Source organism: Mobula hypostoma, chromosome 10 (assembly GCF_963921235.1).
Source record: "Mobula hypostoma chromosome 10, sMobHyp1.1, whole genome shotgun sequence".
NCBI classification, from domain to species: Eukaryota; Metazoa; Chordata; class Chondrichthyes; order Myliobatiformes; family Myliobatidae; genus Mobula; species Mobula hypostoma.
The window spans coordinates 293,527-320,516 of record NC_086106.1 but is presented as its reverse complement, the minus strand read 5'-3'; the positions used below and the strand labels follow the sequence as shown (position 1 = coordinate 320,516).

The window sequence follows — 26,990 nt, the reverse complement described above, 5'->3', positions numbered from 1 at the left end:
ATAAAGCACTGGTGAGGTCTCACTTGGAGTATTGTGAGCAGTTTTGGGCCCCTTAGAAAGGATGTGCTGAAACTGGAGAGGGCTCAAAGACGGTTCACAAAAATGATTCCAGGATTGAACAGCTTGTCATATGAAGAGTGTTTGATGGCTCAGGGCCTGTATTCACTAGAATTCAGAAGAATGAGGGGTGACCTCATTGAAACCTATCAAATGGTGAAAGGCCTTGATAGAGTGGATATGGAGAGGATGTTTCCTATGGCGGGGGAGTCTAAGACCAGAGGACACAGACTCAGAATAGAGGGGTGTCCTTTTAGAACAGAATGAGGAGGAATTTCTCTACCCAGAGTGTGGTGAATCTGTGGAATTCTTTACCACAGGCAGGTGCCGAGGCCAAGTCTTTATGTATGTTTAATGCAGAGGTTCATAGATTCTTGATTGATCGGGGCATGAAGGGATACGGGGCGTGGGGGGGGTGGGAGGCAGGAGTTTGGGGATAAGAGGAAAATTGAATCAGCCATGAAGTAGCAGAGCAGACTTGATGGGCCAAATGGCCTAATTCTGCTCCCATATCTTATAGTTTTATGGTCTATGAGGAGGACTTTCTTTAGCCAGAGGGTGGTGAATCTGTGGAATTCATGCTACAGAGAGCCATGGAACCTAAGTCAATGGGTATAACTAACCCAATGTAAGGTAAGTACATTGTTGTATGGTTGTATGTTCTTGATTAGTCAGGGCATCAAAGGTTATGGGAAGAAGGCAAAAGATTGAGTTGAGAGGGATAATAAATCAGCCATGATGGAATAGTGGGTCAGATTTGATGAGCCAAAAGATCTAATTCTGCTCCTACGTCTTATGGTCTTATAGCCTTAACTGGGAACTAATGAAGGGTATCTTATCTGAAATGTTAACTCAGTTTCTTCTTCCACAAAAAGCATTTCCAGCATTTCCTATTTTTATTTCAGACTATTCATGTCTCCTAGGCAGGATGCATCCTGGATCACTAGGAGTTGAAAAGTGGACAATCCTCTTTTAAGTTTTTAATGTTACAAAACTTTTATTTTTAAAAAGGAATATCAATCTGACAACTGGAGGCAGTCAGTTAATTGAGGACTATCAAACAGAGAAAGCTGTAGCTGTTATGTTAGTGGCATAATGTTAAAGGCATACAATTTTTGGCTCCCCTAGTCATATTCTTTGACTGCTTTGATTCCTCCCACATTTCCCTTCCTTGTTACTTGTACATTGCAATGGAGCCGCAACATAAAGGTATTTACTCCCTTATGTTGTGAGTAATATATTGCAAGAAATAAAATAAATTCTAATACTAATTCCCATACTGATTGATATACTTATGGACTTTTAGAAGGCTTTGGACAAAATTTTGCAGAACAGATGTATACAAATTTAGAAGGCAGTAGGGCTGGAGGCACATCTGCAGCAGGATGGATAATGGGCGACTGGTTATCTTTTGAGCCATAAATGAATGGCAGAACAGAACAGACTTGATGGGCCAAACAGCCTAATTCTGTTTCTATGACTTATTGACTTATTGTTCTTCAACTTTAGATCAAATCCTACAATGTAATGTCTAAAAGCTTTGGCACTCAGTCTCTTGCACGTCCAGCCATAGAATGATCACATTGTGGGAGGAAACTGGAGCATGTTTACAGGGAGAATGTGTAAACTCCACGAGACAGCACTGGGAGTCAGGACTAAACCTGGGTCTTCAAGATAAGGTTCCTCAGTGTGAAGAGCAAAGCAAAACTTCAACCACTTGCAGTCATAATATTTAGCACGGTAGGTTAATCAAACAACTGTTAACCATGAGTCACTCACTGATGCTTGTTTGGTGAACTGTTTGAGGGCCACACAAAGCAAACAGGAGCTTCAGATTTAATGTGCTACTTGTGCGCAATGAGTCACAAGTCTTGACCCCAAACTTGGTTTTGGGTTTTATCCAACTTCTGATGAAGTCCAAAAAGCTATGAAACGTCATTAAGTCTTTAGAAAGCAGTGACGAGGACAACCTTCTGAGTTATAGAAGCATATGTGAGTCCTTCTGAGTAGATGTGGAGGAGATGAACCGGAATGGGACATAGGGACAAGAGAAGATAAGGAATCAGAGTTGGAGACCATTCAACCCTTTGAATTTACTCTGCCATTTGTTAAGTTCATGGGTAATCTTCCACCCCAGCACTAACTCCTCACTCCTTGATTCCTTAACATCCACAAATCTACTAAGCGCTGTATTGAATTAACTGTGGGGCACAGAGTTTCAAAGTTCCTGCATGTTCTGTATGTATAAATTTCTCCTCATCTCAGTGCTAAACAGCCTATCCATTATTCTCAATCTGTGCCCACTGGCCTTAGACTCCTCAGCTGGGAGAAACATCTCTCCTGCATTTAGCCTGAGAAGCCTTTGTGTGTTCTGATAAAATCCTCTTTCATTTTTCTTTTGAGGAGAAGATGGAGACGCGACACAGCTTGCGCGGACACTCCGGTGAATGATATCTGTAATCTGTCAAGTAGGGTGCCGTGCACAATCCTGATTTGATGCAGACAGATGTGACAGAACGGAGGAACATCTGGAGAAACTTCTGAAGTGCCCTTTTCGCTGCCGCTGTTACTGTGTGATGCAGAATCTTCGGAGGAGAAGGCCCCGAATCCTCAGCTTTGCTTGTTCCTTGGTGGCTGGGACAGGGTTGAAGCGCTCGGCAGAGATGGTGCTCGGTGCTTGGTGTCAAAGGGCTGGTCGGAGGCTCGAAGTTTTCGGACGGACTCAGAGTCGGCTGTGGTCGGGTGCTTCCAATGCATCGACAGTTGTTGGTGCCTGGTGGTTTATGGCAGAGAGAGTTTCTTCCTTCTGCTGCCTGCTATCAGGGACTGTCGGGAGTCGATTGGAACTTTGAGACTTTTTTTTACCATTCCCATGGTCTACTCTTTATCAAATTATGGTATTGCTTTGCTCTGCTGCAACTATATGTTATAATTATGTGGTCTTGTCAGTGTTAGTCATTGGTATGTCTTGTTTTTTTTGTGATATCACTCTGGAGAACATTGTATCATTTCTTAATGCATGCATGCATTTCTAAATGACAATAAACAAGGACTGAGTTCCTCATAATCTAAATCTCTAAGGAATACAGTTCCAGTTCATTCAATCTCTCCTTCAATAGCAACCACCGCCCCCCCCCCCCCATCCCTGGAATCAGTCTGGAGAACATGTACTGCACTCCCTCAAAGGTATATACTGTACCAAATACTTAAGGTATGGTCTCACAAAGCAATTGCAATAAAACTACCTTACTCCTGTGAAGGATTTTGTTAGATAAACCTGAACTATGGAATCTGAACTATAACTACTACCCCAATAAACCTTACCCAGTGTCACTTTATATCCATAACATTCATTCTAAGCTAATCTCAACAGTTATTTGTACATTGTGTTTTATACACTTAGTATATATTTATTATGTTTTTATGTTTATTGAGTTTTGTATATACTGCATCGGATCCAGAGTAACAATCATTTTGTTTTCCTTTACACTCATATACTGAGGAATAACCTAAAGCAGTCTTGAATCTTGAATTTCAAAAGAGGCATAAATAATGGAGACATTTATGCTAATAAAACAATTGTCCAGGAAGTCAAATTGCCTTATCCCTTAGAGATTCTTTGGATTTCCTGCAGATGACTCCAACTATCCTGTGGGTGCCAACTCTAGCGCAAGAAAATGAACTATATATCCTGAAAGCTAGGGCTTTACTGTTTGGAGAGGAGGAGGATGAGAGGAGACATGATAGAGGTGTACAAGGTAATAAGAGGAATAGATAGAGTGGATAGCCAGCACCTCTTCTCCAGGGCACCACTGCTCAATACAGGAGGACATGGCTTTAAGGTAAGGGGTGGGAAGTTCAAGGGGGATATTGAAGAAGGTTTTTTTTACTCAGAGAGTGGTTGGTGCGTGGAATGCACTGCCCGAGTCAGTGGTGGAGGCAGATACACTAATGAAGTTTAAGAGACTACTAGACAGGTATATGGAGGAATTTAAGGTGGGGGCTTATATGGGAGGCAGGGTTTGAGGGTCGGCACAACATTGTGGGCTGAAGGGCCTGTACTGTGCTGTACTATTCTATGTTCTATGTTTAAAGCGGGATTGAGAGTGAATGAATAAGTGAAAGTTCTTACCTCTTTCACCTTGTTAAGCATTTTCAGCCATCGACTGTGTTGAAAGAAGAGATAAAAGAGAGAGTTAATCCTAGGGCCCTGGAGCAGGCAAGATTATAATTAGGCAAAAGGCTAATGGGGTTAGTCAGAAACGCTATCAGAATTAGGCTAAATATGTTGTTTTGTGGCAGCAGTACAGTGTACACATACAAAATAGTATAAATTACAAAAACAATTTTTTATATATAATTAAATGAGCAGCACAAAAAGAAAGCAAAAATAGTGAGGTGCTGTTCGTGGAAGTTGTTCCTTAAACATTGACTGTGTGTCTTCAGGCTCTTGCATCTCCTCTCTGATGGGAGAAATATGAAGAGAGCATGTGCTGGGTGATATGTGCCCTTAATGATGGTTCTCACCTTCTTGAGGCATTGCCTTATAAAGATGTACTCAATGGAGGGGGTGCTCATGCCCATGATGGCTGGCTGAGACTGCAACACTCTGAAGCTTTTTCTGATCCTGTGTAGTGGCCCATCATATCAGAGTGGCAACCAGTTAGTATGCTCCCTATGGTACATCAGCAATCAGTGGTGGTCAGGGATAGTATTCCTGGAAACAACAGATCTTTCTCTTTACCAACAGGCAGTCCACTGAAAGGTTAGCAAGTATTTTATATTAAATTCCACATCTTCAGATTGAATTCCACATCTGCATCAGTTGTCCAAGCCATACTGACGGAGTTGATTTTTATCCCCTCTCTCTGGAAGCGAAAAGCAGCCCAGCCTGACCTGCCGGTCACACATTCCTACTCTGCACTTTGCAATTCCTACTTTTTTTGTCTACTTTCTCAATAATCTGCTCCCATTCATTCATTGACCAGATAACAGCTTTGTCTCAGTTGATGTTTCAGGTCGAGGAGGGAACTGGATCGGGGGATGCTCTACATGGAGACAGTTTGGACTCGAATAGACTGAACGGTTTGCTGCTGTACAGTAATTCCATGAATAGCAGATATTGACCGTAGAGGTTACAGATTCAGCCTCAGGCCGTGATGAACTTAGTCAGATTACACAAAAAAATGGTACGTCAGAATCAGAATCAGAATCAGGTTTATTATCACCGGCACTTGACGTGAACTTTGATAACTTAGCAAGTTCAATGCAATACATAATCTAGCAGAAAAAAAGTAATAAATAAAAGTAATAATAATAAACAAGTAAATCAATTACAGTATACATATATTGAATAGATAAAAAAATTCTCGGCTTTGCCTATCGCCTGTTGCCAGGGCCAGGGTCGAAGCGCTCGGCAGAGATGGTGCTCGGTGTCGAATAGCTGGTCCGAGGCTCGGAGTTTTTTGGACGGACTCAGAGTTGGACTGTGGTTGGATGCTTCCGGGATACTGCACCGGCAAGTTGGCGGCGCTGGAGGTTTACCGTCTGCGTGAAATGATGGGACTTTCGAGAGACTTTGAGATTTTTACTGTGCCATGGTCTGTTCTTATCAAATTACGGTATTGCTTTGCACTGTTGTAACTATATGTTATAATTATGTGGTTTTTGTTAGTTTTTAAGTCAGTTTGTCATGTGTTTTTCATGATATCATTCTGGAAAAACATTTTATCATTTCATAATGTATGCATTACTAAATGACAATATAAGGGGACTGCGTGTCCTCATAATCATAATCATCATAAGTTGTGCAAAAATAGAAATACTGTATATTTAAAAAAGTGAGGTAGTGTCCAAAGATTCAATGTCCATTTAGGAATTGGATGGCAGAGGGGAAGAAGCTGTTCCTGAGTCACTGAGTGTGTGCCTTCAGGCTCCTGTACCTCCTACCTGATGGTAACAGTGAGAAAAGGGCATGCCCTGGGTGATGGGAGTCCTTAATAATGAACGTTACCTTTCTGAGACACCGCTCCCTGAAGATGTCCTGGGTACTTTGTAGGCTAGTGCCCAAGATGGAGCTGGCTAGATTTACAACCTTCTGCAGCTTCTTTCGATCCTGTGCAGTAGCCCCTCCGTACCAGACAGTGATGCAGCCTGTCAGAATGCTCTCCACAGTACAACTATAGAAGTTTTTGAGTGTATTTGTTGACATGCCAAATTTCTTCAAACTCGTAATGAAGTATAGCCACTGTCTTGCCTTCTTTATAACTACATCAATATGTTGGGACCAGATTAGATCCTCAGAGATCTTGACACCCAGGAACTTGAAACTGCTCACTCTCTCCACTTCTGATCCCTCTATGGGGATTGGTACGAGTTCCTTCATCTTACCCTTCCTGAAGCCCACAGTCAGCTCTTTCGTCTTACTGACGTTGGGTGCCAGGTTGTTGCTGAGGCACCATTCCACTCCTGTATGGTCTCTCGTCACCACCCGAGATTCTACCAAAAATGGTTGTATCGTCAGCAACTTTATTGATGGTATTTGAGCAATGCCTAGCCAGATAGTCATGGGTATAGAGAGAGCAGAGCAGTGGGCTAAGCACACAGCCCTGAGTTCCGCCAGTGTTAATCGTCAGTGAGGAGGATATGTTATCACCAATCCGCACAGATTGTAATCTTCTGGTTAGGAAGTCAAGGATCTAATTGCAGAGGGAGATACAGAGGTCTAGGTCAGGTTCTGCAATAAAATGGTTATTTAATGTTGAGATGCTATACTGGAGGGGCCTGCAGAAATTGCAGCAATTGCCCCAGATGTTCACAATCCATATCAATAAAGGGATCAGGTAGTATACATCCAAGATTGCTCTCAGAGTGTTGCAGAAGCACTTCGGGGGTTAGAGAAAGGCTAAGTGAATGGGGAGGACATGACTGGTGGAATATAATGTGGAGAAAATGAGAGATTATCTGCTCTAGTGGGGAAAAAAGACAGAGAACATGTCTGCTGTACTATGAAGGACCTCGGCACGAAATGTCGACTGTACTCTTTTCCATAGATGCTGCCTGGCCTGTTGAGCTCCTCCAGCATTTTGTGTGTGTTACTTGGATTTCCAGCACCTGCTGATTTTCTCTTGCTCATGATTAGAGCACACACTTTCCTCATGAAAGCTAAAAAGGGTAAAACAATAACAACACAAAATAAAGTGTAAAAGCTTCCAAAAAAAGTGCATTGCAGGTAAAAGATAAATTGCAAGATCATAATGAGGTAACTTGTGAGGCCAAGAACCCATCCTATTGCACAAGAGGTGCATTCGATATGTCTGTATGAAGACATATCTGGGATCCATATCTGAGGAAGTATAACATTTCATTGTAGGTTCACTGGACCAATTTCTGGGAAGGCAAATGTGTTGTATGAGGAAAGATTAGGCAGACTGCATTAGTTAAAAAAATGAGAAGCAATCTCATTGAAGTCAATAAAATTCTTAGAGGTCTTAACAGGGTGGATACTGAGTTGTTCTTGAAACAAGGTGCTGGCCATTCAGGGCAGAGGTGATGAGGGAATAGAAGGATGAACTTGAGTTATTGCAGGAAAGTAGCGCTGAAGTAAAGGTCACCCATCACCTTTTGGAACATTGTGTGTAGGACAGCAGTGTGGGTAATAAAGCTGCCTCAGTTGCAGAGACCCAGGTTCCATCCTTATTCAGGGAGCTTGTACAGTCGACGTTTCAGGCCGAGACCCTTTGTCAGGACTAACTGAAGGAAGAGTTAGTAAGAGATCTGAAAGTGGCTGGGGGGAGATCCAAAATGATAGGAGAAGACAGGAGGGGGAGGGATGGAGCCGAGAGCTGGACAGGTGATAGGCAAAAGGGGATACGAGAGGATCATGGGACAGGAGGCCCAGGGAGAAGGAAAAGAGGGAGGGGGGGAAAAACCCAGAGGATGGGCAAGGGGTATAGTCAGAGGGACAGAGGGAGAGAAAGGAAAGAGAGAGAAAGGAAAGAGAGAGAAAGAATGTGTGTATATAAATAAATAACGGATGGGGTACGAGGGGGAGGTGGGGCATTAGCGGAAGTTAGAGAAGTCAATGTTCATGCCATCAGGTTGGAGGCTACCCAGACAGAATATAAGGTGTTATTCTTCCAACCTGAGTGTGGCTTCATCTTTACAGTAGGGGAGGCTGTGGATAGACATATCAGAATGGGAATGGGATGTGGAATTAAAATGTGTAGCCACTGGGAGATCCTGCAGAGAGTGGCCACACATTTTAATTCCACGTCCCATTCCCATTCTGAATTGTCTATCCATGGCCTCCTCTACTGTGAAGATGAAGCCATACTCAGGTTGGAGGAACAACACCTTATATTCCGTCTGGGTAGCCTCCAACCTGATGGCATGAACATTGACTTCTCAAACTTCCGCTAATGCCCCACCTCCCCCTCGTACCCCATCCGTTATTTATTTATTTACATGCATTCTTTCTCTCACTCTCCTTTTTCTCCCTCTGTCCCTCTGACTATACTCCTGGCCCATCCTCTGGGCTTCACCCCCCCGCCTTTCTCCCTAGGCCTCCCATCCTATGATCCTCTCATATCCCTTTTGCCAAACAACTGTCCAGGTCTTGGCTCCATCCCTCCCCCTCTTGTCTTCTCCTATCATTTCGGATCTCCCCCTCCCGCTCCCACTTTCAAATTTATTACTAGCTCTTCCTTCAGTTAGTCCTGATGAAGGGTCTCGGCCCGAAACATCGATGGTACCTCTTCCTAGAGATGTTGCCTGGCCTGCTGCGTTCTTCAGCAACTTTGATGTGTGTTGCTTGAATTTCCAGCATCTGCAGAATTCCTCGTGTCAGGGAGCTTGTCAATGTGGAGTTTGCACATTCTTCCATTCACCACGTGGGTTTCCTCTCACATCCTGGAAGATTAATTGGGCACTGTAAATCACCTCTCTTGTGTGGGTTTTTCCATGTGTTAGGGTTAGGGCTGGCACATCAGTCCCATTCCATCTCCTCCTTACTTCTTCATGGCACTAAAACTAATTCTCCCTTACACATGCCCATCTTTTCATTCGTTTTGTCATTAGCCTTTACTAGGGACAGTTTACAGCAACTAATAAACCCAGAAGTGCATCTTTAGGATGTGGGATGAAACTGAAGCACCCAAGGAAACCCACGCAGTCGCAAGGAGAACATGCAAACTCCACACAGACAGTGCCGAGGATCTGGATTGACCCTGAATTCCTGAGGTTGTAGGCAGGGCACTAACTGTTGTGTGCCACTATGACACCCAGTTACACTAAACACGGCTATGAATTTACCTTCCTTAAAGGAACCTGAATGTGTGGTGTGAAGCTGAATGCCAAAGTTCAGGGATCACACCAAGCCCCAATGAGATCAGATTAGGTGGCTCCCATAGCGAACTTACCTGGAGTCTTCACTATCCGCTGCTAGTAAGAGGAGTAGTTTGCCTTCAGAGAGGACCAGAGCCAAGCAGCAGTCCCTCTCTGCGCCCATCGGGAGCCGGGGCAAGTCACTGATCTGGCTGCCCTTTAGGATGGCATGGCAGCTGGTAGCCAGCGGCACCTCCATCTCAGGCAGCGAGTCATGATCACGGCAGATGACCAATGATCCCCCCAGTGACAGAAAGAAGAATTTCTCCTTCCATTGCTTGAAGACAAAGCCACCTGGAAGTAAAAGACAAAAGAGTAACGTGAACGGAGACCCATCCACCACTTACTGCAGCATAGTCAGAGTAACACAATCTGGAAATGAGCCCTTCAGCCTCACTCGTCCATGCTAGCTGATGTGCCCATCATAGCCAGGGCTACTTGCCTGCCCTTGGTGCACATCTATCTAAAACTTCCCTATCCATGTACCTGTTTAATTATCTTTTCTATGTTGCTCTTGTCCTAGCAAAATCCAGACCCAGTTTAGTCCTGAACTTAAATAAAAACTTTTGTAGTGTTTCTTATCATCAGAATTTAAATCACTCAGGAGAATGAGGGGTGGCGTATAAAGTTATGAGGGGCATAGATAGGATGAGCGAACAGTCTTTTCCCCCCATGGTTGGAGAACCAAGATCTTGAGGGATAGGTTTAAGGTGAGAAGGGAAAGATTTAATGGGAATTCTGCAGGCATTTTTTTCCACCCAGAGAGTTGTCCGTATTTGGAATGAGCTGACAGAGGAAGTGGTAAAGATAGGAGCATTAACAACATTTAGAAAGTATTTGGACCAGCAGATTCTAAGTGAGCTGTGTTTTCTCATTTACAGATGTAGCATTGTCATTCAACCACCTCATTTTAGTTCTAAAAAAGAACTTGGATACTGCCCTCTCCCGCACTGTGTAAAAAGGGGACCATAAGACATAAGACATAGAAGCAGAGTTAGGCCATTTGGCCCATCGAGTCTGCTATGCTATTCCATCATGGCAGATTTCTTATTCCTCATAACCCTTGATGCCCTAACTAATCAAGAGCCTATCAACCTCCACTGTAAATACAGTAGATTCCGGTTAATTGGGACACATCAAGACCAGTACATTTTGGCCCAATTAAATGACTGCCCCAACTAGCTGAAGTTTCATGGAAAGAGTTAAAAAGGTATAAAAAAGACAAATTACCATTTAACTAAGTAACAAATTGTGCATTTAAATGAAATACAGAATAAATTAGAACACTACCAAATACTACTCCAGTACTATAAGACTGTGTATTAGTTCCTAACAGTTATCGACAAGAAGAATTCATAATGCTGCCGTGTTCTTTTGATTGACTGTAAATGAACAATATCAGCACAGATACCGAAGTGCAGATAATGCTTTTGATAATTTCCTCCTCCAAATCTTCATGTTAATTGTAACATTCATGATGATTGTCAATACCTTCAAGTTCTTCAAAGTTCCTAACTTGTTGAAATAGTGAAATCATTTCATTTTCACTCTCGGCCATTTCTGACATCTCCAAGCCTGAATGCTTGAAACCACAGTGAACAAAATGGTTCTGAATTATCTTATTGCCTATTTCTCAACATCAGTGACAAAAATTATTGCTTTTTGAACACAAACACACGCAAGTGATGCTATTTAAAAACTGTTCTCCCTCAGTGTGGTGTAATGTCTAATAGCCACACAATGTGCCTGTGACTGATGCTAGATAGAAACTGTTCAGCAAGTCTTCTGTCCCAATTAAGTGCCATAATGTCCTAAGTAAACAAAGGGGATCCTGCCAATTTTCTCAATTCGTTTTTTGTTATTTAAGAGTTGTCCTAAATAAACAACTGTCCCAGTAAACTGATGGCCCAATTAACTAGAGTCCACTGCATACCCAATGACTTGGCCTCCATAGCCGTCCATGGCAATGAATTCCACAGATTTACCACACTCTGACTAAAGAAATTTCCCTTCATCTCTGTTCTAAAGGAACAAACTTGTATTCTGAAGCTGTGCCCTGTGGCTCTAGACTACCCCACTATGCCCCATCCTCACAACATCCACTCTACCTAAGCCTTTCAGCATTCAGTGAGTGTCAATGAGACCCCCTCATTCTTCTAAACTCCAGCGAGTACAGGCTCAGAGCCATCAAAAGCACCTTATATGTTAACCCTTTCATTCTTGGGTATTATTCTCATGAGCCTCCTCTGGATCCTCTCAAATGCCAACACATTGTTTTTTTAGATAAGGGGCCAAAAACTGCACACAATACTCTGACCAATGCCTTATAAAGCCTCAACATTACATCCTTGCTTTTATATTGTAGCCCTATTGTAATGAATGCTGACATTGTTTTTGCCTTCCTTAACAAGGAGGTCAGCTGGGAAGGCTTTCCATGGAGCCTGATGCTGATGGGTGGTTTGCTTGTGTGGCTGAAGGACATTATCTCCCAGTTGATGGACTTCCAGCAGGCAGATGCCCTTTGTGTAATGTGGGCAGTAGAACATAGTCTTCCCTCTGCTTTTCCTCAAAGGCTGCTGCAGGAAGCAATTGCTCATGCTTTTTCCCACTGGTCCAAACAGCCAGACAGACTTTGTCCTACATCAGTCTGAGAATCCAGCTATTGAGGACGCAGTGACTCTTGGAGTCCTCCATCATCAGCTGGAATGTATCCTGGGTGTGGAGGGGAACATCTGGAAAATGACAGGGATGAGGGAAAAGTTGGATACCAAATAAGGTTCAGATGGACAGCCAAAGGTTTAGTCAATGAAAATCATAGCCGGGGGTGGAAGGGTGGGGAGGGCTGAAACAGAGTACAAGTGCACAGCTCACTGAAAGAAAATCGCAATCAGAGTCGGGTTGACTATCACTGTTGAAATGTGTTGCTTTGCAGCAGCAGTACAGTACAACATATAAAATCTATTACGTTACTAAAATAAAAATAATGAGATAGAGTTCAAGAACCATTCAGAAATCTGATGGCGGAGGGGATGTTGAGGGTGGGTCTTCAGGCTCCTGTATCTCCTCCCTGAACAAAGCAATGCAAAGAAACTGTCTCTTGGATGGGACTTTAATGATGGATGCCACCTTCCTGAGGCACCCTGGAGTGTACTCAGTGGCAGGGAGGGTTGTGCCGGTGATGGAACTGGAACCTGGTGCTTGTGATCCTGCATATCGGAGCCTCCACACAAGGTTGTGATGCAGCCAGTCAGTTTGCTCTCCACTGCACATCTGGAGAAATTTGCAAGAGTCTTTGATGACATACCAAATCTCCTCAAACTCCTAATGAAGCTGGTATACCTTTGTGACTGTATCATTATGTTGGGCCCGGGATTGATCCTCTGAGATGCTGATGCCCAGGAACTTGAAGAAGCTTCTTTCTGCTGCTGACCCCTGAATGGAGACTGGAGTGTGTTCTCCCAACTACAAACAAGAGAAAATCTGCAGGTGCTGGAAATCCAAGCATCTGCTCTCAGGATGAGGCTTTTCATTCCAGTACAAAACAGATGTCCTACTTCCCTTCCTCCAGCATCAATGCTACCCTCAACTGCATCTCTTCAATTTCACACATGTCTGCTCTCACCTGTCTTCCCGCCACCCTACCAGGGACAGGGTTCCTCTTGTCCTCACCTACCACCTCACCAGCCTCTGCATCCAGTACATAATTCTCCGGAACTTCTGCCATCTCCAACAGGAACCCACCACCAAGCACATCTTTCCCTCCCCACCCCCACACTTTCTGCTTTCCACAGGGATCACTCCAAACGCGACGCCTTTATGCATTCATCCTTCCCCACTGATCTCTCACCTGGCACTTATCCTTGCAAGTGGACCAAGTGCTACACCTGCCCCTATATCTCCTACTTCACTACCATTCAGGGCCCCAAACAGTCTTTCCAGGTGAGGCGACACTCCACCTGTGAGTCTCTTGGGGTCATATATCCCCGTGTGGCCTCCTGTATGTCTGTGAGACCCGACATAGATTGGAAGACCGCTTTGCCGAGCACCTACGCCCAGTCTGCCAGAAAAAAGGGACAGCCCAGTGGCCACCCATTTTAATTCCACTTCTCATTCCCATTCTGATATGTCAATCCATGGCCTCCTCTACCGTTGTGATGAGGTCACACTCAGGTTGGAGGAACTGTGCCTTCTAATCCACCTGGGTAGCCTCTAACTAGAGTTAGAGCTTCCAACTAGTGTGTAGAGAGTAGAACTGAGGGCTAAGCATGGATCCCTGAGGTGCACCTATGTTATTGCAAGAGAAGAGAAGAGAAGACGTTATTCACATTTGCACTGACTATGGTCTCCCAATAAGGAAGTCAAGGATACGGTTGCAGAGAGAGATACAGAGGCCCAGGTTTTGAAACTTGTACTGAATGGATGATGGTGTTATAATCAACAAACAACAGCCTGACTGACGACATAGGTATTATGTTGCCTAGGTACTCTAAAGCCGAGTAGAGAGCCAGTAAGATCACGTCCACTGCAGACCTATGGAGATGGAAGGCAAATTGTAGCAGATCCAGATCCTTGCTCAGGCAGGAGTTAATTGTAACCACGAACGCCTACTGTTGTTATTTCTGCTGGTTCTACTTCTGTGTTGTGGCCTCATTCTTGGAGATCTGGCTACTAAATTAACATTTAAAGGCAACAGAATTCCTTTGCTGCCATTCACTTTGTATTTCTCATCACCTGATCGCGTCTTTAAGCTGCTCTGCCTCTGTGTCACTGGAAGAGCAGACAAGGAGGACTAGAAGTCTCCCGGATCTCTATTTCATCAGCAGCTGGACCATATCCTGGAGGAATAACATCTGGATAGTGACAGGGATACAGGGGAAAGCCAAGAAGCAAGGCAAGGAAGGGAAACCTCATTTTAATTGTGAAAGCTCAGCTTCTTCTCCCACGCTGTGTGCAGAGACTAATGAGACAGTTTTCTATGGTAGCCATGTAAACATCGGTAAACAGCTTTAACAACATGAATATTTCCACATCTATTTTCCCTACACAACCCTGCCACTTATGTTCAATAACACAAGGGAATTAATTTAACTTTTTACTACATAGTGCGGTACAGTAGCGCAGTGGTTAGTCAGCTGTAAGCCAATGCTAGTTGGGCTCGATTCCCACTGCTGGCTGTAAGGAATTTGTATGTTCTCCCTTGTGACCGTGTGGGTTTCCTCCGAGTGCTCCAGTTTCCTCCCACATTCAAAAGTAGTACTGTTAAGGTGAGTGAGTTGGGGGCCTGCTGTGCAGACACCTGAAGTGGGGTGACACTTGCAGGCTGCCCCCAGCCCAATTCTATTCGATTTGATTTGATCCAAATGATGCATTTCATTGTATATGTCAATATACACGCGACAAATAAAGCTACCTTCCTTTCTTTCTTTCTTCTTTTTAGCAACTCCGCTGAAGAGGATTTGGATCCACTCCTCAGCTACCCTCCATTGCTATCCAGTGGAATTCTTTCCCCACACTCACCTCTCCCCAGACTGATGACTTGCTCTAACTCCCTTGTATCCCTTCTATAAATTCTCCCTCTAGCAGGGAAACATTATAGACTGACAACAGCTGAAAAAAGGGTTACCTCCACAAGTCATCAGGCTGATCGGTGCCTCCGTCTATTAACACACCCCACACCTGCACTGACACATTCCTCTCCACAGTCCCTCACCAACCCCTTCACCCCCATTCACTGTCACTTTACACTGACACTCCACACCTCATACCCACACTGACACACTCCTCTCCACAGTCCCTCACCACCCCCTTCATCCCCCATTCACTGTCACTGTACACTGACCCTCCACACCTCATACCCACACTGACACACTCCTCTCCACAGTCCCTCACCACCCCCTTCACCCCCATTCACTGTCACTTCACACTGACACTCCACACCTCATATCCACACTGACACACTCCTCTCCACAGTCCCTCACCACCCCCTTCATCCCCCATTCACTGTCACTGTACACTGACACTCCACACCTCATACCCACACTGACACACTCCTCTCCACAGTCCCTCACCAACCCCTTCACCCCCATTCACTGTCACTTTACACTGACACTCCACACCTCATACCCACACTGACACACTCCTCTCCACAGTCCCTCACCACCCCCTTCACCCCCATTCACTGTCACTTCACACTGACACTCCACACCTCATACCCACACTGACACACTCCTCTCCACAGTCCCTCACCACCCCCTTCATCCCCCCCATTCACTGTCACTGTACACTGACCCTCCACACCTCATACCCACACTGACACACTCTTCTCCACAGTCCCTCACCACCCCCTTCATCCCCCCATTCATTGTCACTGTACACTGACCCTCCACACCTCATACCCACACTGACACACTCTTCTCCACAGTCCCTCACCACCCCCTTCATCCCCCCATTCACTGTCACTGTACACTGACACTCCACACCTCATACCCACACTGACACACTCCTCTCCACAGTCCCTCACCACCCCCTTCATCCCCCCCATTCAATGTCACTTCACACTGACACTCCACACCTCATACCCACACTGACACACTCCTCTCCACAGTCCTTCACCACCCCCTTCATCCCCCCCATTCACTGTCACTGTACACTGACACTCCACACCTCATACCCACACTGACACACTCCTCTCCACAGTCCCTCACCACCCCCTTCATCCCCCCATTCACTGTCACTGTACACTGACCCTCCACACCTCATACCCACACTGACACACTCCTCTCCACAGTCCCTCACCACACCCTTCATCCCCCCATTCACTGTCACTGTACACTGACACTCCACACCTCCTACCCACACTGACACACTCCTCTCCACAGTCCCTCACCACCCCCTTCGTCCCACCATTCACTGTTACTTTACACTGACACTCCACAGCTCATACCCACACTGACACACTCCTCTCCACAGTCCCTCACCACCCCCTTCACCCCCATTCACTGTCACTTCACACTGACACTCCACACCTCATATCCACACTGACACACTCCTCTCCACAGTCCCTCACCACCCACTTCATCCCCCCATTCACTGTCACTGTACACTGACACTCCACACCTCATACCCACACTGACACACTCCTCTCCACAGTCCCTCACCACCCCCTTCATCCCCCCATTCACTGTCACTGTACACTGACACTCCACACCTCATACCCACACTGACACACTCCTCTCCACAGTCCCTCACCACCCCCTTCATCCCCCCATTCACTGTCACTGTACATTGACACTCCACACCTCATACCCACACTGACACACTCCTCTCCACAGTCCCTCACCACCCCCTTCATCCCCCCATTCACTGTCACTGTACACTGACACTCCACACCTCATACCCACACTGACACACTCCTCTCCACAGTCCCTCACCACCCCCTTCATCCCCCCATTCACTGTCACTTTACACTGACACTCCACACCTCATACCCACACTGACACACTCCTCTCCACAGTCCCTCACCACCCACTTCATCCCCCCATTCACTGTCACTGTACACTGACACTCCACACCTCCTACCCACACTGACACACTCCTCTCCACAGTCCCTCACCACCCCCTTCATCCCACCATTCACTGTTACTTTACACTGACACTCCACAGCTCATACCCACACTGACACACTCCTCTCCACAGTTCCTCACCACCCCCTTCACCCCCATTTACTGTCACTTCACACTGACACTCCACACCTCATACCCACACTGACACACTCCTCTCCACAGTCCCTCACCACCCACTTCATCCCCTATTCACTGTCACTGTACACTGACCCTCCACACCTCATACCCACACTGACACACTCCTCTCCACAGTCCCTTACCACCCCCTTCGTCCCACCATTCACTGTCACTGTACACTGACACTCCACACCTCATACCCACACTGACACACTCCTCTCCACAGTCCCTCACCACCCCCTTCATCCCCATTCACTGTCACTTCACACTGACACTCCACACCTCATACCCACACTGACACACTCCTCTCCACAGTCCCTCACCACCCCCTTCATCCCCCCCATTCACTGTCACTTTACACTGACATTCCACACCTTATACCCACACTGACACACTCCTCTCCACAGTCCCTCACCACCCACTTCATCCCCCCCCATTCAATGTCACTTCACACTGACACTCCACACCTCATACCTACACTGACACACTCCTCTCCACAGTCCCTCACCACCCCCTTCACCCCCCATTCACTGTCACTGTACACTGACACTCCACACCTCATACCCACACTGACACACTCCTCTCCACAGTCCCTCACCACCCCCTTCATCCCCCATTCACTGTCACTGTACACTGACACTCCACACCTCATACCCACACTGACACACTCCTCTCCACAGTCCCTCACCACCCACTTCATCCCCCATTCACTGTCACTGTACACTGACACTCCACACCTCATACCTGCACTGACAGTCACTGACCTATTCTGTTTTCATCTGTCCTGCAGCTACCTAGCAGAGTTCCTCTTGCCAAGAGTCACTTTATCATTTCTTGTCAGTCACCTTATGTTCCGATACTCTGGTACCTGGTGTCACTGTATGTGTATACAATCAGTCTTTGTATACATGCTAGTCTTAGGTACATATGGTCAAACTCAGTTATTTATACACTGTGTTTAATAAGATTGTTATATTTGTATTTATTTGTATTCTTTATGCTTGATGTATTTTTTATGCTGTATCACATCTGGAGTAACAATCATTTTACACTCATGTACTGAAGAATAACAATAAACAATCTTGAATCTTGAATTACGAGATTCATTCATTCAGACAGAACAGAACAACTCTTGAGTTTGGAACTGATTTCAGTGCGATATGTTTGTGAGCAGCCCGGGTCCCAGCTGATCAGCGCATGCAGTCTCGTGTCTAACTTGGCTTGCAAAAGTGCAACCTCGGTGGTACAACTCGCCCAGACATTCCATCCATCAGACATGATGACTTGCCTGTAAACAGAAGGCAACGGTGAAAACACCACCAAACATGACGAAGTGTGGGCACAGCTGGTCCATGTCCTTGCTCCAGCTGGCAGCTGGTGTTCTCTGGAGGTCTGCACACTGAAGGCAGAGTGTGTGTGTGGTGACTGTATGCAGATGCAGACCCATCATCCAGAGCAGCACCTTACCCGAGAAAACATTTCTCCAATACAGAGTAACATTACACCCATACAGGAGCCATGTCCCCAGTGGAAATGATAGGAATTAGCAAGATAACATTACAACTGATAAACACAGGGGATTCTGCAGATACTGGAAATCTTGAGCAACAGATACAAAATGCTGGAGGAACTTAGAAGGTCAGGCAGTATCTGTGGAGAGGGTTTTGGGCCAAGTCCCTTCATCAGGACTGGAAAGGAAGGGGACTTTCCTGCTTCTCTCCTCTTCCTTTGAGTCCTGATACGAAATATGATTAGTGCCTACTTCTACCTAATGATCACAGTAGGAGATGCCAAAACACGTTGGGAAAACAATGTAAACATGAGGAAATCTGCAGAGGCTGGAATTTCAAGCAACACCCATCAAAGTTGCTGGTGAACGCAGCAGGCCAGGCAGCATCTCTAGGAAGAGGTACAGTCGTCGTTTCGGGAAAACAATGTAATTGGTTTATTTTCATCACGTGTACGAGATAAATGAAATACTTTGTTTTGCATGGTATCCATTCATTGAGGCAGTACAAGGGACAGAACAGTAACTAACTGCAGAATATGGCAGAGAAAGTGCAGTGCAGCTAGGCAAAAATGTGCAAGGGCAATTTCAAATTAGTTTGAGAAGTCAAAAGTTGATTTGTATTGTACAATAGGTCTGTTCAAGAATTTTCTAACAGTTGGATGGAAACTGTCGTTGAATCTGGTGGTAAGCACATCCAAGCTTTTGTATCTCCTGCCTGATGGCAGAGAGGAGAAGAGAGAATGACCAGGATGACTGGGGTCTTTGTTTACGTTGGTTTTCTAAAGTGTGTTGATAAAAATAGTTGTCTCAAAGGGGACATGCCAAATTTCTTTCACCTCCTGAGGAAGTAGAGGCCTTGCTGAGCTTTCTTGTCCATGGTGTCTATGTGGTTGGACCAGGACAGGCCACTTGTACGTCAGTCACTGAAAGCAAGCATGCAAGTACAGCAGGCAGTGAAGAAAGCTAATGGCATGCTGGCCTTCATAACAAGGGGAATTGAGTATAAGAGCAAAGAGGTCCTTCTGCAGCTGTACAGGGCCCTGGTGAGACCACACCTGGAGTATTGTGTGCAGTTTTGGTCTCCATATTTGAGGAAGGACATTCTTGCTATTGAGGGAGTGCAGTGTAGGTTCACAAGGTTAACTCCCGGGGTGGCGGGACTGTCATATGTCGAAAGATTGGAGCGACTGGGCTTGTATTCTCTGGAATTTAGAAGGCTGAGAGGGGATCTTATTGAAACATATAAGATTATTAAGGGATTGGACACGCTGGAGGCAGGAAGCATGAAGCATGTTCCCGCTGATGGGTGAGTCCAGAACCAGAGGCCACAGTTTAAGAATAAGGGGTAGGCCATTTAGGACGGAGTTGAGGAAAAACTTTTTCACCCGGAGAGTGGTGGATATATGGAATGCTCTGCCCCAGAAGGCTGTGGAGGCCAAGTCTCTGGATGCTTTCAAGAAAGAGATGGATAGAGCTCTTAAAAATAGTGGAATCAAAGGTTATGGGGATGGCAGGAACTGGATACTGATTGTGGATGATCAGCCATGATCACAGTGAATGGCGGTGCTGACTCGAAGAGCCGAATGGCCTACTCCTGCACCTATTGTCTATTGTCTAGTGATGTTCAAGCCTAGATACTTGAGACTCTCAACCCTCTTGACCTCAGCACCAATGATGTAGACAGAAGCATGTATACCGGTCCCCTTCCCTAAGCCAGCTCTTCCTGTTTTAATGACATCGAGTGTTGTTTCTAAGCTCTCATCTCCTCCTGTACACAGACTCATTGCCATTTGAGATACAGCACTACAGCACACTACAATGGTGTCAACTGTGAATCTGTAGATGGAGCTAAAGCAGAAAATGGCCACACAGTCATGAGATTACTGGGAGTGTTCATTCAGGTTTATCAGGTAACTCCTGTATCTAATAGAAGGGCCACAGAGAGTACAAATGTGGCATTCTGTTGCTGTGACCCATCCTCTTCCATGTCTGATGTTCAGAGATGCTCTTCTACATACCATTGTTGTAGCTCATGGTTATCAGAGTTACTGTCACCTTCTTATCAGCTTGAACCAGTTTGGCCATTCTCGTCTGACCTCTCTCATTAACAAGGCATTTTTGCACACAGAACTGCCACTCACTGGATATCTTTTTTGTTTTTCGCACCATTCTCTGTAAACTCCATAGATTGTTGTGTGTGAAAATCCCAAGAGATCAGCAGTTTCTGAGATACTCAAACCACCCCATTTGGCATCAACAATCTTTCTACGATCAAATTCACTTAGATCACATTTATTCCCCATTCTGAACAACAACTGGACCTCTCGACCATGTTGGCATGTTTTTATGCACTGAGTTGCTGCCACATGGCTGGCTGATTAAATATTTGCATTAACAGGCAGGCGTATCTAATAAAGTGGCCACTGGGTGTACAGTGTACATTGCAGAGGGCTGAGGACACAACCTTGTGGAGCACCAGTGTTGAGAATAATCATGATATTGAGGAGGGTATGTATTGACAAGGAGGTTGAGACATTGGGCATTCTGCAGACTAAGAAGTAATTTCAATGCCACAGAGAACCAATGTCCAAGAAAACCATTTCCCCGCTGAAGCTGTAATTGCTGAGAAACACTTGTCTCAGCGAGGCAACCAGTGTGCAGTAAAGTGGATTCTGGTTAATCAGGGCAGATGCTTATTTGGGACAACTCTTAAAGAACAAAATCTAACTGAGAAAATACTTGGGATTCCCTGTGTTTACCTGGGACCCCATGCCCTCAGTTGGGACAGGAGACTGTTGACAAACAGTTTCCAACTAGCGTCAGACACATGCACATTATGTGGCCGTTATGTGACACTGCAAAGTACTTAGAGCGAACAGTTTTTAAAATAGCACCACTTGCATGTATCAGATTGATTGTGAGAAGGTGGCAGGTACTCCTGTGGCCATTTGATCTCGCAGTGAATTATTGTGCCATACATGGAGCGTTCTCTCCCTTTTGGCGTGGCTTTGGAGTGGGTGTGGTGCAGTCTTGCTGGACTATGTTTGTAGCTCCCACACTGCTAGTTACCCAGTGTGTACCGTTGATAACATGACCCAGTAAAAACATTAAAATCATACTACTCCGCTTTCGTTCTTGATCCACGTATACATAAAATTTGGTGCTGACTCAAGCAAAGAATGGCCACTTCACTCCAAGCACCCAATCCATTCTCACAATCAATCTGATATGGTACAGAGGAAGTACATGCCATCAGGAATTATCATACTTGTGATGGCATAGAAGACCATTCAGTCTGTAAGATCAATATTGACTTCCGGGGAGAAATCCCATTCCCCCTCTTTATTCCCTGCAGCCTCGCAACTTAATCTCTCTCACATGCTCATCAATGCCCCATTGAATCTATTTATCAGGGGTTATTCATAATACCAATTAACCTATCTGCATATCATTGGGGAGCGAGAGGAAATGATGGAATATTTCTGCTCTTCTCCATCTTTCCTACACCTCTCCCCTACCAGTTCCCATCAACACCTTCTATCCTCTTGAATGGACCTCTTGTATGTTAGAGGATGAACTCCTGATCTCCCATATCATGGCCCTCGCACTGTGTTTGTCTAATTACACCACACTTTCTCTGTAATATTCTCCATTCCTGTTTCCCTTTTCTACTACCTCAATGTACTTACGTATGGTATGAATTGTCTGTGTGGAATTCAAGCAAAAGTTTTTCATGGTATCTCAGTACATTCAAGTTCAAGTTTAATTGTCATTCAACCATACATGACTTCAGCCAAATGAAACAGTCTTCCTCTAGAAATAATTGCATCAACGGTCATACACAGCACAAGGTACATATAGCATGTATAACATAAGCAGTAAACATACAGTCACACAAAAAAAATATAATTTAGTCCAAGTCCCTAAATCCATGAATATTAACAGCATCAGTAAGCCCATAGCAGTCTGCAGACAAATGCACAGAGTAAACACTGGAGGGGTTCCAGTTGCAGAAGGAGGTACAGAGGTCCAGGTGTTGAAGCTTGTTGATTCATACTGTGGGGATGAAGGTGTTGAACGTTGAGTTGTATTCAGTAAACAGCCACCTGACTTAGGTATTGCTGTTGACCAGGTGGTCCGAGGATCTACACAATCCCATATTTATAATTATTATAACTTAATAATTTAGGATTTAAACTAATCCCATCTTTTCAGTCTCCACATATTCTTTTTGGTGCCCAGATCCCATTATCCACCTCCATACTAGGGGCAATTTACAGTGGCCAATTAACCTACTAATGCAGATGTCGTTGGGCTGTGGAGGAAATGAGAGAACCCTGACGGTCACAGGGAGAACTTGGAAATTTCACCCACGGCTGGGATTGAATCTGGGTCTCTGATGCCGTGAGGCTGTGACTCTACCAGCTGCACTGCTGTGCCACTTGAACCAACGAGACCTTTGGGCTCAGAATCCCATTCTTGTTATTTATCCATTATCCTAATTGAATGACATCTCTGTGGTGCCCAATCCCTGCACACAATAATCCCCCACCCCTTGCAATGAAATCTGCCCTCCCTGTCCCATTATCAGTATTCAAACTAATAACATTGTATGCCCAGAGAGAGCCAAGGCCGATTAGAAAGCGATTAAATTATGTATTATGGGGCATCAATTCTTGTGTGGATTAAGAAGCAATCAGCTTTTTGTGGTGTTAATCCTTAAAATGCTGAAAGGCTCATGCAAGCTGCAACTTGTCGGGGAGACAAATGGTGCAACTCTTGATTGGAGCTGTTTAATCTGAAATAGAATTCAACCCCGGCCCTGTTACTACTATTCCTTCTCTCTGGTAGTTCTCCATACTTGATCTAGAGCTACAGCTCTACACAGGGTAGGCTTTCCAATAACCAGTAGGTATTACAATGCCTGTGTACAGACCCAGATGTGTATAACATGCCCCTGGAATAGCAATGAGGTTGCCCAGGTCTCTGCAAGGAATAGTAACATACAACCAATCATATGCCCCACACCTTGCAAAGTAACAATTCTCCTATCATCTCAGCCTTAAAGACAGAGATGTACTAATTAGAGAAATAAAGTCTATCTAATTGCAAACGCAAGAGATTCAGCTGATGTTGGAATCTTCAGCAACAGACACAAAATGCTGGAGGAACTCAGCAAGGGAGGCAGCATAAATACTCGATACTGCAAGCTAAGGCCCTTCATCAGAACTGAAAGGAAGGGTGCAGGCACCAGAAAGGGAATCACAATGGGTGCTGGTGCCAGTCATGGTTACAAGACCAGTTTGCAATTAAATGGATTAGTTTATAATGCAAATGATAACTAGTTCAGCACATTGCAGGCCAAACAGCCTGTTCCTCTGCTGAACTGCTCTATGACAGAACACTCCTTCCCAGGATGTAAATGAGAAATTAAAATTACAATTAAAAATCTCTATTGATCTGATCTCTTAAACACAGAAACAGATTGGGAAATTTCCCCAAAAGAAGTTCAACCTCAAGTTTATTGTCATTCAACCTTACAAGTATACAGCTAAATGAAAGAATGTTCCTCTCGGGCCAAGGCGCAAAACACTGTTCATCTATCACATGCAGTGCATAACATAATATTAACACAATAATATTTACAGATAAAATATATTCTGTAGATGTACAGGGTGACATAAAGTGCATATTCAACATATAGGGTTTATAAGAATGGAGTGATTGAACAAGAGTTTCCAGGAGGGACCAGACATGTCTCCTTAAATACAATCACAAACAAGAGAAAATCTGCAGATGCTGGAAACCCGAGCAAAACACACAAAATGCTGAAGGACCCAGCAGACCAGACCTAATGTCTGAAACGTCGACTGTTCTCTTTCCCATAGATGCTGCCTGGCCTGCTGAGTTCCTCCAGCATTTTGTGTGTGTTGCTCCTTAAATACAAATTCAGTACGGAGAAGATATAAAGAGGTCAGGGTGAGATTAGGGCTGGAAACTATAGTTACACAGTGACATCTCCAGTCGTTACATCTACGCCCTTTTATACTTAGTCATCTTTACTGAGCCTATAAACCACATCTGAAATGTTACTTCAAACAGGAATTGCTGGAAACACTCAGCAGTCAGGCAGCATCTACGGAAGGGGAAACGGTTTAAGATTCCAGGTCTGAGACCCTCGTTCGTTACACAAGGAAGAAATCTCGTCGGAGAATTTAAAACGAAGTCAAGGGAGAGGGTCCTGACTAACAAAAGAAAATCTGCAGATGCTGGAAATCCGAGCAACACACACAAAATGCTGGAGGAACTCAGCAAATCTAATTGACTGTTTAATTCACTGACATTTCGCTCGCAGAAATGCCGGATTTTAGCATCTTAAGCCTTTTGATTTTGATGTAACTGTAATTACGACTTGCCTCGCTACCTGGACTAGTTGCAACCTGCCGCTCTCTCTCTCTGCCATTCCGCCAGCAGTGACAAATCATCGCTGCCTTACCGTATTTCTTGAGGTATCCCTGGTGAATCCCACGGGCGCTCATCCCAAAACATCACCCGGAGCAGCGCTGTGAGCGCGCAGCCAGTCTGTCGGACCAGGACCAGGCAGGCGAGTCCGGCGCCGGCGGTTCAGCAGACTAGGGGAGCTCACGGCGCTGACCCTCGCAAGGAGAGCGGAGTCCGCCCTGCCCCGTCGTGATTGGGAGAGGGCTTGAGCGGTGGGTTCTGGTTGGTTCGCAGTCTCCCTCAGCAGATGAACACCTCTGCATTTTCAAACTAATATTGATGGCGAGATGTTTCCAGAGCTGTACTAAGAGATTTCTTATTGATTATGTTTAGGAGGAAGGGACTCTGTAAAACAGTCAGCATAATCAAAGACCCCACCACCCCTGATATCTACCACTCTCCCCTCTCCCATCGGGCAGAAGATACAAAACGTTCCACCTGTGGTGGTACTGGGTTTGCCAACCGTGAAGTTCCAAACTGAAAGAGCGACCTTCTTTGGCCTTTGTCAGTTCGTTGTGTGCCGTGTCGTACGATGTCGGTGATCGTGGTCAGACGATCATGGGTTCATGATTTTCTGCAATTCTGATCTGCCATTGCTTTCTTCTGGACAGTGTCTCTCCAAGACAGGTGACCCCAGCCATTATCAGTGTGCTTCAGAGATTGTCCGCTTGGCGTCAGTGGTCGCACGACCAGGACTTGAGATACGCACCAGCTGCTCATACGGCCATCCACTGTCTGCTCCCGTGGTTTCATGTGACCCTGATGGGGGGGGGGGGTTGGTGGGGAGACCAAGCAGGGGCTACACATTGCCCAAGGGTGATCAAACAGGCTAGTAGAGGAAAGGAGGCTTATCTCCACCCCACCATCGGGGTTATCAGATATAAAAAGCCACAAGTACTCTCACTAAACGGAGATCATACTCTAACTACCCAATCTTCATAGACTAGTTCACTTCCCTGTTTATCCTCCACGGTGAGTTTATTATTCGAGCGTGTCCCTTCTCCCTGCCAAAAAGAAGATACCGTTGACTAGCAAAGTAGTTTAACCACAGCCCATTTACTTTCAGTGATACATGTTTAAGTAAAAAAGCACTATTAAGACACATTTAAAAGTCACAGAGGATTTCTGTTTTAAACGTTTCCAAATTACAAACCTTTTATAAAACACAAATCATTTCCAAAGCACAAAGCAAAAGGAATGAAGGAATTCCAAAACACAGGAACAATTCCTATGAACTAAAAAAGATATAGCAACAAGTTGCAAATGAATGAATTGTCCATGAAGGGAGAGGAATGGATTCTTCTAGTTCGCCCATGTTTCATTCACCTTTCTTGATGTTCGTTATTCCATTCAAAGCTTTACTGTTATAGCTCTACAGAGCATGAAAAAAGACCCTTCACCCACCATTAACTTCTTCTCTGATGGGAGTGTGACATAAGCAGGGTGGGTGGGATTCATTGTGACATCTTTAACATCTGACTGGTGATTTCCAAAAGTCTTGGCCTTTCCACACCTTCCTCTCTCCTCTCTCTCTCTTTCTTTCACACACACACTCTCTCTCTCTCTCAACCACAACCTGTCCCAGCTCCTACCATGAGAGGTGGTACCGCAGCATGAAAGCCGAGACCAACAGGTACCAGGACAGCTTCTTCCACCAGGCCATCAGACTGATCAACTCACACTGAACTGAGTGTATTTCTATGTTACAATGTCTGTTCTATTTATTATAAATTACTATGATTGCAGATTTAGATGGAGACGTAACATAAAGATTCTTACTCCTCATGTATGTGAAGGAT

At 45.0% G+C, this 26,990-nt stretch overlaps 1 protein-coding gene across 3 annotated transcripts in view; it reads right to left on the bottom strand.

The window, feature by feature from the left end:
* Nucleotides 1-25,341, bottom strand: part of si:ch1073-83n3.2 (uncharacterized) — a 173,723-nt gene extending 148,382 nt beyond the window's left edge. For all 3 annotated transcript variants that reach the window (XM_063059844.1, XM_063059843.1, XM_063059842.1), the window contains exons 1-3: nucleotides 25,187-25,341; nucleotides 9,477-9,735; nucleotides 4,190-4,223 (exon numbers count right to left, since the gene is read on the bottom strand). In XM_063059844.1, coding sequence (XP_062915914.1) covers nucleotides 4,190-4,223; nucleotides 9,477-9,735; nucleotides 25,187-25,229 — 336 coding nt within the window. In that variant the 5' untranslated portion in view covers nucleotides 25,230-25,341. The remainder of the gene's footprint in view (nucleotides 1-4,189; nucleotides 4,224-9,476; nucleotides 9,736-25,186) is intronic.
* Nucleotides 25,342-26,990: the final 1,649 nt, after the last annotated feature.